The 17,499-nt window shown below is 40.3% G+C and overlaps 1 protein-coding gene across 1 annotated transcript; it reads right to left on the reverse strand.

Annotated features, from left to right (window-relative positions):
• Positions 1-423: 423 nt before the first annotated feature.
• shisa8b (shisa family member 8b) lies at positions 424-2,738 on the reverse strand. The gene is made up of 2 exons (XM_039616254.1): positions 2,151-2,738; positions 424-1,100 (listed from the first exon to the last, which is right to left on the reverse strand). Exon 2 carries the CDS (start codon positions 1,057-1,059, stop codon positions 424-426), a length of 636 nt encoding a protein of 211 aa, XP_039472188.1. The 5' UTR covers positions 1,060-1,100; positions 2,151-2,738.
• Positions 2,739-17,499: the final 14,761 nt, after the last annotated feature.

The following is a 17,499-nucleotide window of genomic DNA, read 5'->3' on the forward strand; positions in this document are numbered from 1 at the left end:
TTTCAGAATGTTTTTTGCACATATCTGTGTTTTGAGATGATTTTTAGGTATAAAGTACAAGAGCTGAGAATATTATCTTCATTTATTAGCAATCTAACAATAACCTCTGTAAGATGGAAAAATGAAGCCTCACAAATAACCTTCCTCCTCCTTTTCCCTCATGACTACTGCTTGGTTATTAAACTGTTGGTGTACACAGAGTGCCAAAGGAGAGGAGTACCTCTCCTGTGTCTGTGGTGAGGCTAACTCCAATACAACAAACAATCCATATTCGTATATAACAAGAAAAAAAGACCCACCCATAAAGAATAAGCATATCTTTTTAATCAGGGGATAAATAAGCATTTTCTAAAAATTTGGAAGAAGTCGTGCATCTCTCTCACACACACACACACACACACACACACACACACACACACTTCCTCACCTGGAGTTGAGGTCGGCCTGTGCTGCCCCTCCTACTCCGCCTCCGCTTCCCCCCCGGCTCTTCTCCAGGCCCAGTTTTGTAAAGATGCCCACCAGCACCATGATGGCCACCACCCCACAGATGATGTACACGATAAGTTGCGTGCGGTCCCGGTCTAGGTCTCCCTGTCCCTCAGTAATGGTGGCAACTGGTTTTCCAGTGTTCGCCCAGATGGGAGTGTCATAGTTGGAGCAGATGCTCTGGTCCAAGCGTTGCTGACGGAACTGGCAGCAGAAACGGTAGAAGCAGGTACCGCAGCAGTACAGGAAGACACCGGCGTTACAGTTGAAAGGTGGGTCCCACTGGCCCATGACATCATAGTAACCCTGGCAGCGTGTTCCACCAGTAGGAGGGAGATCCTCATCATCTGCATCTCCACCACTGTTGGGAGTGGAAAGCCCTGTCTCAGGAGGAGTGTTTTGGGTGGTCTCTGTATAGCTGGTAGTTGTCTGGTTAGTCAGCGTGGTAGGTGAATCCTCAGTTACTCCCACGGCTGTGACTGATGGACCCTGGGTGACGGCTGGCCGGATAACCAAGAATAAAAAGAGGAAGGAGAGAAAAAAGGGGCAAGAGATAGAGTTGGTGGCTGCCATGTTTCCTGGAGAAGCCTTTCCTCCAATGTCCCACCTACAGGCTTTGAACAGGAGGGAACCAGGTGGAAGAGTGTTAACAAGAGAGAAACAGCACAGACATCAAACAAGGTAGAAGTAGTTTTATTGAGAAAAGCAAACCAAAAAATCCCCACAGTCTAAAAAAAATTCCCAGAAGTATCTCAAAGCATGTTCCTGTTAAAACACATGAGTTATCTATTGATCTGACACATTTATGAAATCAATAATGAAAAGAGGGCAGAGTACATTTTTAAATAGGTCATTTAGGATCACTATCGGAGACTTTTGTCATAAAATGCGATGTGATACACACTCGCTGCGCTCTCCTACTGCCTGGGTGTTTGATATGCAGGGGCCACTATTGACAACAGGAAGGCTACACAAAGGGTAATTAACACTACCGCCCCCCCCCCCAAAAAAGAAATAATTGGCTGCCCTCTGCCATCCCTTGAGCCCATCACCAGCTCCTCCTGTCTCAGTAACACCAGGGCCTTCACAGGTGACCCCTTGCACCCCGCTCACCACCTGTTTGACCCGCTGCCACTCCGGACGTCGCCTCAGGTCAATCAGGTTCCACACCTGCAGACTCACAAACAGCATCTTTCCCTGGGCCATCGCCACTGTTAACAAACAATATCCTATCCTAATCATCACTCAGGCTGCTCACACACCGACTCTACTCACACCAAGTCCATTGCAATACTTCCAAACACTTAGCAACCTGTTCTTTTATTGTGTGTCTTCCTCCTTTATTCCTCCTGTTTCTATATAACTCTCATGTTTGTTATTTACTCATGCTGTCTTACTATTTAATATTTTATTCCGGCACAACTGGTGTGGAATACTCACAATTTTGTTGTACATAAACAATGACAATAAAGGGCTATTCTATTCTATTCTATTCTATTCTATTCTATTTGATAATCAGCTGAGAGAATCAGTCTAAGGCGACTTTTTCTTCTCAAAGATAAAAAAAATGCAAAAAAGCAAGTGACAGCTCTATTTTGTTTAGTTTTGAAAGAGCTAAATAGGCAACTCATTTCCTGCTTGAAAATCATTGACTGGGTTCTCACCTTCTTCCTCTTCGCAGTCCTCCGACAACCCTGTGCGTTCCTTCCTCAAAGTTCAAGGGCAAAAAAATGAAATCCCTCTAGAAATATCCACAAACTTTACCCAGCAGCATTTTTGCCCCAAGTTTACCGACGGTCCTCTTTCCCTCACGTGTTCTCCATTTTCAACCGTGGACTGAATAGGAAGACTCAAACAAACCCAAAGCGATGCACTCCTTTGATCTTCTTTACACTCTTCTTTCTTTCCTCTCTATCACCTCTTGCTCTTCTTCTCTTCTTCAAACGCTGCGCAGTCAAAGGCAGCTGATGTGAGTTCGGTCAACGACTTTTAGGCTTCTGTACTGCCAAGATCCCTTTTGCTCTCTCTGTGTGTATTTTTGTCCATATGTGTGAGAGAGAAATCAAAAGTGTGTGTGTGGTGGTTGCACCGAGCCCTGAAACAGTTCAGGAACCAAATGCGATCTCCTCCTCTGTTTACTTCCACTCAGTGCCAGACAGTGAGAGAGGAGAGATAGGAGAGAGCGAGTGTGTGTGGGGGGTGGCAGAGGGGCGTTATATCCAGCTGCATCTCCCATCATTCCCAGAGGGAAAAAGGACTGGAAGGAGAGAGATTGGGAAAATAAAAAAAGAGGAGAGGAAAAAACTGAAATGTTGGTGGTTGATTGTGTCCGCGTGTGTGTGTGTCTGTGTGTTTACTATATGTTGAAATCTTGGCCCCTATCATACCATACACACACACACATACACACACACACGCCCCACCTCGTCGTCCACCCACCCTGCCTCCCCATCCTTTCCCTTATCCGTCTTGTCGTGTCTCTTCCCCGCCCTCTTCTCCTGCTGCAGGCTTAGGTAACACACTTGTTTGTGGATTTTTGTGTCGAGTGTGTGCATGTAGGTGTGTGTGTTAGTCTTTAGCGGCGTGTGCGTGTGTGTCTTGTAAGCATCTGTTTGTGTCAGATTCAGGAGTCAGGAGGGTCCAACTCTAGCTTTGCCTACTCTTGCGTTTCAGTCCCAATCTGTGCAGGAAATACCGAAACTGGGAGCCGAGACTGGCACACACCGCTGAAGACCAACACACACACACACACACACACACACACACACACACACACACACACACACACACACACACACACACACACACACACAAGTATATGCTCTGATGGACACATGCATGAGAAAAATATGTAAAGGTTCATCTGTCTCTCTCAAACTTTTGCACTTACTGTGTATGTATGGCTTGCACACACACACACACACACATATTCACATGCCTCCACTCAGGCCAATTATAGGAGCTTTTCTCAATGTAAACTACCACATTTACAAATTTTAATGGAATTATAAGCCAGATTGACAAGGGGCTTTTTGTTTTGCTTCCCGCTAATCGCCTGTCCCAAAATCCCCTTCTTTATGTCCTGTCATTCCAGACTCAATGCTTCCCTCACTTTCCTGCAGTTCTCACTGTATTGCGTACTGGATATCAGAGGAAGAGCGCGAGAGAGAAAGAGAGAGGGGAGAGAAAGTCTAACAGAGGGAATGAAAAGAAGAGAGTCAATGTAGGGCAGTGGAGAGGAGGCTGATTGAAAAGAAAGAAAGGAAAGAGAGAGAAAGGAAGGAAAGGGGGGATGGAGAGGTGGAGTAGCGGAGCGGGGAAACGACCGGCTGAAGATGAGAGGCGAGACACTGAGAAAAGGAGGGAAAGAAGGTTTTAGAGTAAGGAGTTTGGTGGGGGTAGGTGAGAGTTTTGAGAACATGATGAAGGGAGCAGAGAGGTGACAGGTACGGGATGGAGGACTGAGAGGAGGGAGGATTAGCAAGCAAATGAAAGCGAGTCCATTCTTCATCATTTTCAGACTCATGGTGGTGACAAACTCCTGTTATGTGAGAATAGGAATATAGCACCAATGGGACAGTGATTTGCAGGTCATCGAGCTGGCAACAGCAAACCAGCAAGAAGCTTTAAAAGAGAATCAGGATGGAAGAAAAAACCTTTGAATACTGTAAAATTTAATTTGTGTGCTGGGGATGTAAAAGCCCAACCAGGGACAAGTGTTGGAAACTGGCAGTAGCTATAAACTCTCTGCAACATCATCAGTTTCATGTTCTGCACTGGAACTGTGTTAAACTCTCTCATCCCTCTATTATGTCATAAAAATGTAATAAATTAACCCCATGAAGCCCAAACCATGAAATAATTGTCAGATTTTTTTATTCATTTTTTTTAAACTGGAGTCTTTATTGAACCATGTGATTTTTATTAAAAAAAAAAGGAATTAAATAATAATTTGCATATGTGAGTTTTAATTTATATCATTTTTGCTACATTTACTGTTCAGTTTGTTCATGTTCACACTGATGATGAAGAGGTCTTAAAGACTCATGTATCAAATGTGTTGTATTTGGCATTATTTCTTTATTTTTTCTGTTTGCAAATTTGCATCATCCTCAGAATATCATTGTCATGGTTCTGGGTCAGTTTGACCCAGCTTTCTGAGTTTCTTACATTTTGGTCATATTTTGCATTATGGTTTATGTTCTGATTCACTGGTAGTCTTAGCTATGCTGTTTTGAGTGAACTGTGTTCCTTGTTTAACTCCTTGATTAGATTCCCTCTCGAGTCTGGTTTATTTGTTAGGTTCTCTGTGTATTTTATATTTCCTAGCCCAGTATTATTATACTCTTGAGTTTATTCTGTATTTAGTCTTGGTCTTGCCTCTGTTAGCTCTGTCATGTTTCCACGTCTTTGTGTCTTGTCTGCGTCTTTGTGAATTGTCTCTTGTTTCCTGTTTTATTTTGACAGTTCTGCCCTATGTTCAGCCTCTGTTCCCCGTCTCGTTTGTGTCATTAGTACCAGCTGTGTTTCCCTTCTGTCTCCCGTTTCCTGATTACCGGGTCATGAATTTAAGTCCTCTGTCGTCCCCTGCTTGTTGTCGTGTTGTCCCTCTTCCATGGCTGTGTGTTTCTTTGTGTACCTCTCTGTGTGTTTAGTTTATATTTTCCCAGTGTAGTTTTTTTGTAGTTTTCCCTGCCAACGATAAATCTGTTTTTGAGTTTACATTTTTGCCTCCGTGAAGTCTGCTTTTGGGTTCTTTTCCAGCTTTAACGTCACTATGTGACGTTAAAGCTGGGTAACTCTTAAAATTCCAGACTATATACACCTAGCTGACAAAATAGCACTGTCTTAATCTTTCTGGATAATCCTGGCACGCTTTTATACTAAATAGTGAATTTTGACAGGGCAGTATTGTGGTGATTCTGGGTCTTTGACCCAGTGTTTTGTATTTTTGGATGTTGTTCTTCATTATTGTTTCGATCCTAAAGATGTTTCCTAGTCTCCACTGGTATAGTTAGTTTCCTTGTGCTTATCAGTTTTCTGGTTATATTATTCTTCTACTTTAATTTAGATGTCTTTAGGTTGTTTAATTTGTTTTTCTTTTAGTACCTTTCTTCCTAAGTCCGTCATGTTGTTATGTCCAGTCTGTCACAGTTGTGTCTCTATTCCCCTGCTATCTCCACTCTCCTTTTCACCTGTTTGTGTATTTATTGTGTCAGTTCCCCTTTGTGGGATTGTTGGTTCATTTTCCATAGTGTTTCCCAGCTCCTTGTGTGTCCTAGTGCTATTCTTACTTCAGTTCCTCGCTTCTGCTACAAACCAGGTGAGCAGCATGCTAAGCTTGCTGAACATGCAGTTAACGTAGCTGTACTTGACAGCGCTCAGTATCAAGTGTAAGTATAGAAGTTTGCAATTTGAGACACAGTAATTGTGTCTGCCACTTTATTTTCATTCATTATTTTTCACTAGTACAACCTCCACGTTGGCATTTGTGGCTTGGTGCTCTTATTTCCTAGTTTAGTTTTTCTTATATTTGCTAGTTTTTCTGTTTGTGTTTATGCCTTGGGGTTCTGGTTTAGTTCCCTTGTTCTCCTTTCTCTGTGTGTTGTCCGAAGTGTTTCCTGTGTTTCAGTCTTGTTGTCATGTACCGTCTATTATAGTTTTTGTCTCTCTGTTCTGTCTTTAGCACACTTCTAAAGATGCCCTGTCTCTCTCTTCCTCCTGCGCCCCTCTTAGTGGTGTCTCCGTACTTCGTCTCCTTACCTCTTCCCGTGTTGCTCTCATTGTGTTTCATTCATCTCCCCAGTCTGTCATGTGTTTCATGTCTGTTTGTTCCCTCTCCTATTGTTAAGCTCGCGTGTCTTTGCCTGGGTCTCACTGTGCGTGTCACTTCGTGCTTTATTTTGAAGCTACCTTGTGTCATGTGTGTTATGTTCAGTTTTGCTTCCCCTGTTCCGTTAGTCAGATTTGTTCCACCCCTGTTTCCACCTGTTGCCCATCCTCTCGTTATCCTGTGTATTTAAGTCCCCAATTTGTGTCTTTTTCTCATGACATAGTCAGTCTTTATGTCCTCCTGTCACAAGAGGATGTTTTGGTGTTTTTCTTAAATTGCAAACTTATTCCTTTTTTTCATGTAATGCCATATTTTCTGGGTTTTCAGTTTACACTCAGATGTCTCTCTGAGTGACATATATATTTAGATAATTACAGAAAATTACTACTTTGCAGATGTTTATAGCCTTTACATGCTGACTGCATTTTCATCCCGAGTGCAAAAGTGCAAAAATAGCTCGCATCCCAGTTGGTGTTTCTACTATCGTAACACCTTTTAGGAAAATTGAGGTCAAAATGAGAACTCTGTGAGCTTTTGTTAAGCAGTGAATGGAAATATAAAAAAGTGTGTGTGTGTGTCATACAGTTAAAACACAAAAGGGCTGTTGTTGAATGCTAAATATTCTTGTTGAATTAATGTTCATTTAGAACTAGATGTGCAAAGTGGCTGCGGGTCTCTCATTTACTCCAGCAACATTGCCCAGATGCATTGAATATTTAATTTGATGACTTCACAGAATCTATGAGTATTTACATTTTAGCTCTGTGCCTCTACTGACAAGTGTTAGTCTTAATTAAGATCCATACCACTATACAGTATTCTAGACCCCAATCACATACGCCTAGAGACCAACTGACAACCACCAGTCACTAGAAAAAAAATGTGTTCTTTGAGTGATTTGATTCTTTGAAAATGCTTGTTTGAGATTGCTGGCAGTCACTAGAAGATCACTAATATAGTCGCCTTTAGTTTGTACACTGACTGTATATACACCACTTTGAAGGCAAATATTCTCTGCATCACATTTTTTAGTGTTTTCTTTATTGTTTGATGTCAGTTTATATCACTTGGACAGAAAAAAATGAATGACTCCTGTAACTGGTGCTGAAGCTCCATGCAGGTATGTGATGAGAAGAAACAACAGCACAGAAAGCTACTCCAGTTTATCTCAGCTGACCGTAGATGGATGCATGGATGTACATACAGACCCTTTCCAAAAACTTAGAATATCATGGAAAAGTTTATTTCCATAATTCCATTCAAAACGTTAAACTGTCATAGATTGTGGATTCAGGGCCCACACCTAAACGATTTCAAGTACTTAGTTGTTTATTTGTACATAATTTGGGCTTCCAGCTCATAAAACCCGTGAAAACAGGATTTCAAAAAATTAGAATACTGTGAAGACATCACCATTTACTTCTCAGTTTTTGCAGGAAAAAAAAGAAAGAAATTAGGATCACATCAAATCAATCAAAATGTGGTATTTTCAAAATGATATGTCAATCTTCAATACTTGGTTGGGAATCCCTTCGCCTTAATCACTGCTTTAATGCACCGTGGCATTGAGGCAATCAGCCTGTGGCATTGCCTGGTAGTTATGGAAGCCCAGGTTTACTTGATGCTTGCTGTCAGCTCTTCTTTGTTTTTGGGTCAGGTGGACCTAATTTTCCTCTTGATACCCCATAGATTCTCAATGGGGTTTAGGTCTGGAGAGTTTGCTGGCCAGTCAAGCACTGTGATGGCACGGCCATCAAACCAGGTTTTGGTGCTTCTGGCGATATGGGCAGGGGCCAGGTCCTGCTGGAAGATGAAATCTGCATCTCCATACAGATCCTCAGCAGAAGGAATCATGAAGTCCTCTCAAACATTCTGGTAGACTGTTGCGGTGACCTTGGATTTAAGAAAGCAGAGTTTACCAACACCTGCACCGGACATTGCACCCCAAATCATGACTGACTGTGGATATTTCACACTGGACATCAAGCAGCTTGTGTTCTGTTTCTCACCCATCTTCCTCCAAACACTTAGACCTTGATTCCCAAATGAAAGGCCCACTTTACTTTCATCAGAAAAGAGGCCTCCAGTCCATCTTCTCCTTGGCCCAGTTGAGTCGCTTCCGACGTTGGCTCAGGCTCAGAAGTGGTTTTGAAGCTTTGACTGCTGCCTCATTCCACCCTTTCTAGATCTCTGCCAGATTCTTGAATCTTCTGTCTAATAATCTGCTGAAGGCCACAGTCATCTCTTCTGCTGGTGCATCTTCTCCTGCCACATTTTGCCCTTCCACTAGACTTTGCATTGACATGCTTGGACACAGCACTCTGTGAACAGCCAGCCTCCTTAGCTATGAACTTTTGTGGCTTACCCATCATATTGAGGGTACTGATGATGCTCTTCTGGCCAGTTGTCAAGTCTGCAGTCTTCCCTAGATTGAACCTAACTGAGACAATTAGATCAAAGTGAATCAATTTAATGACACTTGGGAAAACCTGTGCAGGTGCTTTGAGTTTAGTAGATGAGTTGTGTGTGACACTCAGTTTAAAACATTCATGCCCTGCAAAGTTTGGGCTGATGTCTTCACAGTATTCTAATGTTTTAAAATCCTGTTTTTGTGGGTTTCATGGGCTGGAAGCCCAAATTATGTACAAATAAACAACTAAGTACTTGAAATTGTTTAAGTTGTAGGCCCTGAATCTATAATCTATGAAAGTTTTAATGTTTTAAAAAGAATTATGGAAAGAAATAAACTTTTCCATGATGTTCTAATTTTTTGGAAAGGGTCTGTATATGCTGTTGAGTCACTTAGACCAGTGATGGGTTGAATTGATTTTATGGTGGATATCTTTTTTGCTTTAATCAGGAAAAAACAAAGTGGATAACTGAGGAGTGCCTGGATTACAGCTCAACAAAGTCATCACTAAATATGCTAATCCTTATACTATAAATAGTTTTTTAAGTTTGAAAAGCGTACTACTGCCAGTTGCCTGCTACCCCACTGTCGCCACAACCCTGATTCAGTCGATCTTGTCTGTCTGCACATATCAAAGGCTCAGAGTGCTTCTGTTGTCTTCTGTTTCAGGCTATAGGTCAACCCAATGTGTGTGTGAGTGTCTCTCTGTGACCAGTGCTTGTTTCTAGCTTTCCAGCTTTAATTGCTTGAGAGATGATTGTGCATCTTGATGTGTGACTCAGGTGACTAAGACAACTGAATCTAAATGTGTGTGCATCAACACAGCCTTAAGAGTAAAGGTTATTCAGAGAGTTAGCCAGCATTGTGCCACAATCATTGACTTTTTAAGCCATCAATTTTTTTTTTTTCATGTGCTGTTATACATAAAGTTTTTGTAAAAGCTCTGTGACAAGTTGGCTTTTTCTACAATGTGGCTAAACAGCACTGTAGTACTCGATACATAATATCTGAGAGTCCATGTTCAAGATGTTTTTAAAGGTTAAGTAACCTTTACAGGATTTCGCTGTTGTGGTGCTAAAGCAAACATTAGTTTCATTTATGTTTTCTCATAAATGTTTTACTAATGTTTTGTTCTTACCCAAAATTTTACATTAATTATTTAAAAAAAACTTTTGAATTTTGAGATTGCTGGACCTTTGGCAGAGGAATGTCGTCCCATTTTTTTTCTGATATAGCATTCTAGCTGCTCAAACGTCCTGGCTTTTTTTGTTTTTAAACAGTGAAAGGTCTGGACCTTCGTGCAGGCCACTTCAGCACCCAAACTCTTCAACTATTAGGCCATGCTGTTATAATAGATCTAGTATGCAATTTAGCAATATGTTGGTGAAATATGCAAGGCCTACCTTGAAGAACAATTTCAAATTTCCTTTGTCTGACCAAAGAACAGTTTGTTACTGTCTCAGTCCATCTTTCCAGAAAAAATGCAAATGTTTTTGGATCATGCTCACATATCCCTTCTTCTTTATTAGCTTTAACCTGCATTTATGGGTGGAAAAAGTGAACTGTGTTCAGAGACATGACTTCTGAAAGTGTTCCTGAGCCCATGCAGATTTCCATGACAGAATCGTGCCTGTTTATAATGCAGTGCTGTTTAAGGACTTGAAGATCACAGATATCCAATATTTATTTGCGCACAGAGATTTTTCAAGGTTTTTAAGATTATTTTGACGATATTATCTACTGTAAATGATGAAATATTCAAAGTCTTCACAATTTCATGTTGAGGAACATTGATTCTGAAATTGTTCCTCGACTTTGAGAGAGTGGTCAAGCTCTGCTCATCTTTACTTCTGAGAAACTCTGCCTCTCTAAGTTGCTCTTTTTATACCCAATCACGTTAATGACCTGTTGAAAGTTAAACTAATTAGTTGCAAATTTTCCTCAAGTTGTTTCTTTTTTGCACCACTTGCTTTTCCAGCCTTTTGTTACCCCGGTCCCAACGTTTTTGAGATGTGTTGCTGCCATCATATTAAAAATGAATTATTATTTGCAATTAACAGTTTAACAATTTGCTATGTTTTATGGGTTCTATTGTAAATAAAATATGGGTGTATGTTATTTGAAAATTAATTTTTAAAACGTTTAATTTTACACAAAGTCCTAACATTTTGGATTTGGGTTGTATAAGTCAGATCTAATTCTCAGCTTCCAAGGGGTTTGGGTCAGGCAATTATAAGGTCACCTCCTTTAGTGCGAACAGACTGACTAAAAACTTAAAACAGGAAGTTGATTGATCACAAACATAAGCTTATTGATCTCGGCTAATAGAGTGCATGCAACCACACCAGGGCTTGTGTGAACGTCCTGAATGATACATTGACATATTTTTACAGTACATACACTGAATGATAGTATTCAACATATGAGAATAAGATAAACAAAAAGAAAATAAATCACAATAAAAATAATAATATTGACCTGAAGCTCTTAAATTATGAAAGTGTAAAAAACTGTCCATTCATGGGATATTAAAAAAATCTGAAAGTATTTATAAAATAATCCCGAACAACTTAACATCAGAAGGCTCACATCGCTGTTTGGTAAAACAGCACAGCTACAGTTTTAGTTTTCTAATGAGCTCAGCCAGATAAACTCTTTGCTCACGCAAGGGCCTTTAAATGAATAAGAATTACATATGTTAATTCAGGCATTGCTTTATCTGCATATATATGGTCATGAGCACACGCTGCAGTCTGTATTTTTTCTAAGGATACTGTGTGTGTGTGTGTGTGTGTGTGTGTGTGTGTGTGTCATTTGTTCGGGTCTCATTTGTCCACATTATGTTGGAAAGATTTTATACTCCAGGGAGCTGAAAAAGGGAATTAAAATTTAACATCACCTTGTGAGGGCAGTAGGTACTGGACTGAGTGTGTCCGCTCCTAAATGCACACTTCCTTGCACAAACATACTGAACATACTGAAAATTAAACAGTATTACTTCCACTCTGTAGAAGATCCTGTTTACTTCTCATGTGCACTTTATTCTCTTATCGTCTCTCTCACTATTGCACCAATACTCAGGCATCAGCTGTCAGTCTTTCCTGTCTTATCTCCTTCGTCAGTCTGCATTTGCATACATATTTGTGTCTGTGTGTGCGTGAACCTGACAGCCTACACTGTGAGTTCATAGCACAAAGCTAATAAGTGAGTATGATGTTTCTGATGCTGCAGGACTGAACCCGTGTGTCGCCGTACAACTGCACGACCCAGCAGAGAATCCGTCAGACATTTAACGCTCTGCATGTTTTGACTGGAGTAAACACTGCGAACCTCACAGTCCTCCTCAGGGTGCTGGGCTTTGTTTGCATGTGATGTGATGTAAGGAAGTGTTTGTTCTGGCTCCATTTAGTTTGCCTGGAGAATAATTTAAATGTGTCACTCTGTTGCAGTTTGTTTTCTGATACATTAACGCTGCAGAGACCATATAAGGTCATTCTTTGTCTGGCACTTTAATAGGAGAACTTAAGATGACACATTGCTGCATGTTTCATTCGTTATGCACCAAATAGGCAAGAGGCTGTGACTGAAGAGTCCCTGTTCTTATATTTACTGTGTAGCTTGACATGTCCAAAAAGCAAAGTGGGCTTTATAAGTAATTGGGAAACTTTCTGGAGGAAACCTGGACTTGTTGGGAGAGACGGCATCCATCCCACTTTGGATGGAACAGCTCTCATTTCTAGAAATCTGACCAATTTTATTAAACCCCCCAAAACGTGACTATCCAAAGTTGGGACCAGGAAGCAGAGTTGCAGTCTTACATGGCTCTCTGCAGCTTCCCTCCTCCCATTATCCCCCCAAAACCTTATCCCCTGAGAGACTGTGTCATCTCCCAAACAGACAAAAAACAAACTAAAAACCAGCAAAAAATGAGGTAAACATAGAAAATCCCAAAGAAAGAACAATGTAATGCCGATGTAATGCCATCCAGAATAAGAACCTGGTTACATACTGTATTTCTAAGATTTTTAGGGCCGAGAACTATAACCTCCGTTTTATCTGAGGTTATAGTTCTGAAATTAGAGAACACCCAGGTCTTTATGTCGTTAAGATATTCCTGCAGTTTAACTAATTGGTGTGTATTATTTGGCTTCATGGAAAAATAAAGCTTGGTGTCATCTGCATAGCAGTAAATGTATGCTACGCCTTCTGAGGATACTACTTAAGGGAAACATGTATAATGTAAACACAATTGGTCCTAGCACAGAACCCTGTGAAACTCCATAATTAACCTTATTCTGTGAAGAGGACTGTCTATTTACATAAACATTTATATGTATTGATAACTACAGCATGCTCTAATCATTGTGATAAAATATTATGGTCAACAATATTAAACGCCCCGAGGTCAAGCAGGAAAAGCACAGACATGAGTCCACTGTCAGGGATCATTTGCAACCCTCACTAAAGCTGTTTCTGTAGTGTGAAGAGGTCTGAAACTGACTGAACAATAATGGATTATAATTTAGCTAGCTAGCACTGTGACTAGTATCAGAGCAGATAATACCCCGAAACACATGCAAATTCCAAAAAACACATACAAACTCCGAAGCACGTACACAACACAACTGATGGTCCCAACCTCATTAAGCAGGCAAGAAATTCCACAAATGGACCCTGACGAGGCACACCTGTGAAGTGAAAACCATTTCAGGTGACATCATCATGAGGGTCATTAAAAAAAGGCCAAGGGTTTGCAGCGCTGTCAACAAAGCAAAGGGTGGCTTCTTTGAGGAATCTAAAATAGAAGACATATTTAGAGTTATTTATTATTTTTTTCCTTTGTTACATAATTCCATAAATCTTCCTTCATATATTTGATGTCTTCAGTATGTAACTACAATGTAGAAAGTAGTGTGTCCAAACTTTTGACTGGTAGTTTAAATGCAGAGTGAACGCTTTAGAAATTAGACTGAAACACTGGATTTAAAAAGGTCCAAATGTCAAAGTTGGCTTCTTTTTTCTTTCTTTTTTTTTGTTAATGTTCACTGAGAGTAAAGCTACAGGTTTGTTAGTCACATGCTAATAAGATATATTTTTGACAGGTATTATTCAGAAAACCAAAGTGATCTAAATACAGACATAATCAGATCTAGCCAGCAGTCCTTAAGGTCATGGACCATTCTCTGATTGTCACAGTATTTCAGAAGGTCTTTTTCAGTTACATCATCTCCAGAAATTTTATGTTCAGATAAGACAGAAGTCTGGTTTTCCAGCATGGAAATCACAGCATCCCAGAACAGACAGAAAAAGGTGTTGATTGAGGGACAGTGAGTGAGAGAGAGACCAAGAGAGCCAAGTTATTAGAGTCAACTAGGTGAATGATTAGTGACATTTCTCAGAATGTTCAGCTCCACACAGTCGGCCAATTAGAAAAAGCAAAGACAACGAGGGCAGCAGAGCCCACAGGGCCTGAATCAGACCGCGTGACCACAACATCCCCAGTACACACACAAACGACTTTAGTTATTGTAAACAGCCTCGCCTTACTTAGATATATTAACAAAAATTAAAAAACAACTTAAGATTTTATTTTTCTCTGAATTTTATTGCTGTTTATTATTATTATTATTATTATTATTATTTGGTTTGTCTACTTTAAAGTAATAAAAAACAATGGTCATGCAGATTTTTGTGTTTTGGGATTTAGAAAGGATGAGATCTAAAAAGCTGTCTGGAATGAACACAAAGGAGCAGCAATTTCACAAAAGGTAAACAGGAAGACTTGAGGCTAAATAAGTACTAAATACGTAAAAGATAAGTGCATGCAGTTTAAAGAGACTGTATGTTACTTGAAAAGGAAAGGCACAAAGACTACAAAAGAAAAATAAAACGATGCAGTGGCTCCTTTTGGATGATTTAGACACAAAGCAGGGGCAGCAAAGAGAGTGAGAGTATGGGATCCAATCAGGGTACTATGTACATCTCTCTCCTCAGTACCCCCCTGGACCTCCCTGTCAGCAGTGACCTTTACTAAAGCAAAGGAGATGCTAATATCCAGCTTCATTTGGGCTTATTACAACTGCACATACAGAAACTTATAGAAGTGAATGAGCTTTGTGCAGACGCCCTGTGAGAATAGCTGTCAGTCTTCACGGCCTGCTTTGATTAGCAATTTGAAGGGCCTCGGCCCCCAGCCCTCGACTCTCCTCAACAGACACAAATCAGCCCTGACGCTGCCGCGTCCATTACTGGCATCATTTCTGGAGAGAATTGTAATGAATCTCATTTCCCCACAGCATTCACGTCTCTCTCCACCGCTTCTCTCTCCTCTCATATAATTTTCACACCAGTGTTGGATTTTTTGCTACATTTTTACTTTACACATTCATAAACATCTGTGTTCATTCTACTTAATGTTTGTGCAACAAAAAAAGTGCAATTAATTTTTTCAACACAAAAGTGATAAATGGAAGCGATTTTAGAATTAGGATTTGACGCTTACAACCTTCAACTGGGACAGAGGATCTGTCTGGTCCTCTGCTGCTTTTTTGTGAATTTTTCAGTAAGTTTTGACTGAAAACAGCAGGCAGAAAATAAACAAGTCAATGATCCAGGGTGACCTGACACCATCATATTATCTAATGTAAGAAGGCATGCACGTTTGACGCAGAACATCACAGTCATGTCAGACAAACAAATGGGCAAAAGCTATAAAACTGAATAGACAATGGGTGAAAAAAATTATGTAATAGATCAGCAAATGCCCAGATACCCGGACTGTGGCTCAGGAGGGAGCGCAGAATACTTACTAATTGGAAGGATGGTGGTTTGAGCCCTGGCTACCCCAATCTGCACGCCAAGTATCCATGGGCAAGATACTAACCCCAAGTTCGAATGTGTGTAAATGCTTAGGTAGGAAACACTTAAAGCATAGAAGAAAGTGAGTGTGGCATGTTGTATAGAGTGCTCTGGGAGACTAGAGTAGGTTGTTGGGGACATCTTTTGAAAGTCAAACTTCGACTCATTTTAGATGTCGTTTTTATAATGCTTCTACGTGTACAAGCTCTTTAATCTCATGTTTTCAGGGAGTGGAGGGCATGTTTTCTGTACAGAAACAGTTATGTGTGAAGGAATGCAGAGTGATCAGTGGACATCTCCAAAATGGCGCGGGCTCTTGATGCTAAAACAAAAGTGAGCAGCTGCACCGTGGATTTCAAACAGAAATGCCCCCAGCTTCTCACAGACGCTTTGCAAAATGTGCCAGTCGACAAAGACTGTCAAGCAGATAGTCCAGTTCATACATACACACTGGGTTCTGATCACAACAACACTTACTTCCTCTTACAAAACTTTTCTCAATAAAACAGGATACTAGCAAAAATGAACCACAGATAATGCAAATGCTCTTTTAAACTTATGAAGCATATTGTTTCATAACACTGAGCTTCTGGCACAAAGTGAGCACCCAAAGAAGACACCAAAGCAAGTTGTCTTATACTGTCAGCACTTAGAAACCTTTGTGACCCCTGTCTCTTTAACATATTTGCCACTTTACAGCGTCATAGGGCTGCCAAGAAGCCTGGCGTGACTGTCATTCCCCCTCAGCCCTACATACGCCATGAACATGCAGAGGAATGTCATGTTCACTGAGGAGTCCAGATTCTGCCTACAGCAGTTGGGTTGTAGGGTCAAGGTGTGGAGAAGATCCAGAGAGGCTGATTGCTGGAACAGTTCTCGTGGAGGCAGTGTGTTGGTGTCGGTCTCTGGAAAACAAGGCTTGTCATCATGAAGGCAAGGTGACAATGATTGCCTCCAGAAAGCATGTTTTAAGAAAGCTCTTTGAAATCTAAAGTTTTATGTATCAAAATACAATTTTTTAATAAAATCACCTTTTTGTTGTTAATCTAATTGTACTTGTACAATGACAATAAAGGGCTGTTGTGTTCTATTCCATCTCAGACTACCTCCAGAATTTGGAAGTGCAGAGGATGGAATGGCCTGCCTAGCAACAAACGCTGGTTAATGAATGGGATACCATCCTACAGAAGTGCGTGACGATGCTGGTAAACAGCATGAGGAGGATGTGCCAAGCTGTTGTGGCTGTGTATGGTTTGATCATCCAATCAAATAAATGACATCAAACAAAAGTTAAAAGCAGAATAAGCGTTTCGGCATTGGCAGGGAAGATTTGGCAAGTTTTTCATGGTTGAAACATCCCACAAATGCATTTTCCTTACAAATGTAACACCATTTAAGGGGAAATAAACCAACTTTCCAACAGTGTAATATTTTTTGCCAAGAAGCATTGTTACAAACAACAAAGAAATAATCAACCAAGTACAAATTTCTTTACTTTTTGTGCAGTTTATTATCAGGCTCATTTCTATGGAAGGAATTGTAAGGGCTGTTCATGTTGGAAAATATACCTGTAGTATACCTCTGTGAAATCTAAGGTTTTATGTATCAAACATAATTTTAAAATAAAATCACCTTGTCATTACCAGATTCTAATATTATTTATTACATTGTGCTATCTTTTTTTTTTTTTTTTTTTGTAAATTAATCCAAAATACAGAGGCAGTGTGAAACATTAAGTACACCCCTAGATTTTGGGGGTGAACCACCTTTAGTACAGCAGAGTATAATCAGGCCTAACCCTTCATAGACTGAAGGGCCAAATAATTTTTATCATGTCTAAAATCTTAGAAGTAAAAGAGAGCATACTTTCTTTCAAACATTTTCTGGATCAAGCAAAGTTGAATTTCACAAT

This window comes from Oreochromis aureus, linkage group 8, assembly GCF_013358895.1.
Source record: "Oreochromis aureus strain Israel breed Guangdong linkage group 8, ZZ_aureus, whole genome shotgun sequence".
NCBI lineage: Eukaryota > Metazoa > Chordata > Actinopteri > Cichliformes > Cichlidae > Oreochromis > Oreochromis aureus.

Coding starts and splice junctions, on each gene's coding strand:
- shisa8b (XM_039616254.1), bottom strand. CDS start 1,059: ATGGCAGCCACCAACTCTATCTCTTGCCCCTTTTTTCTCTCCTTCCTC.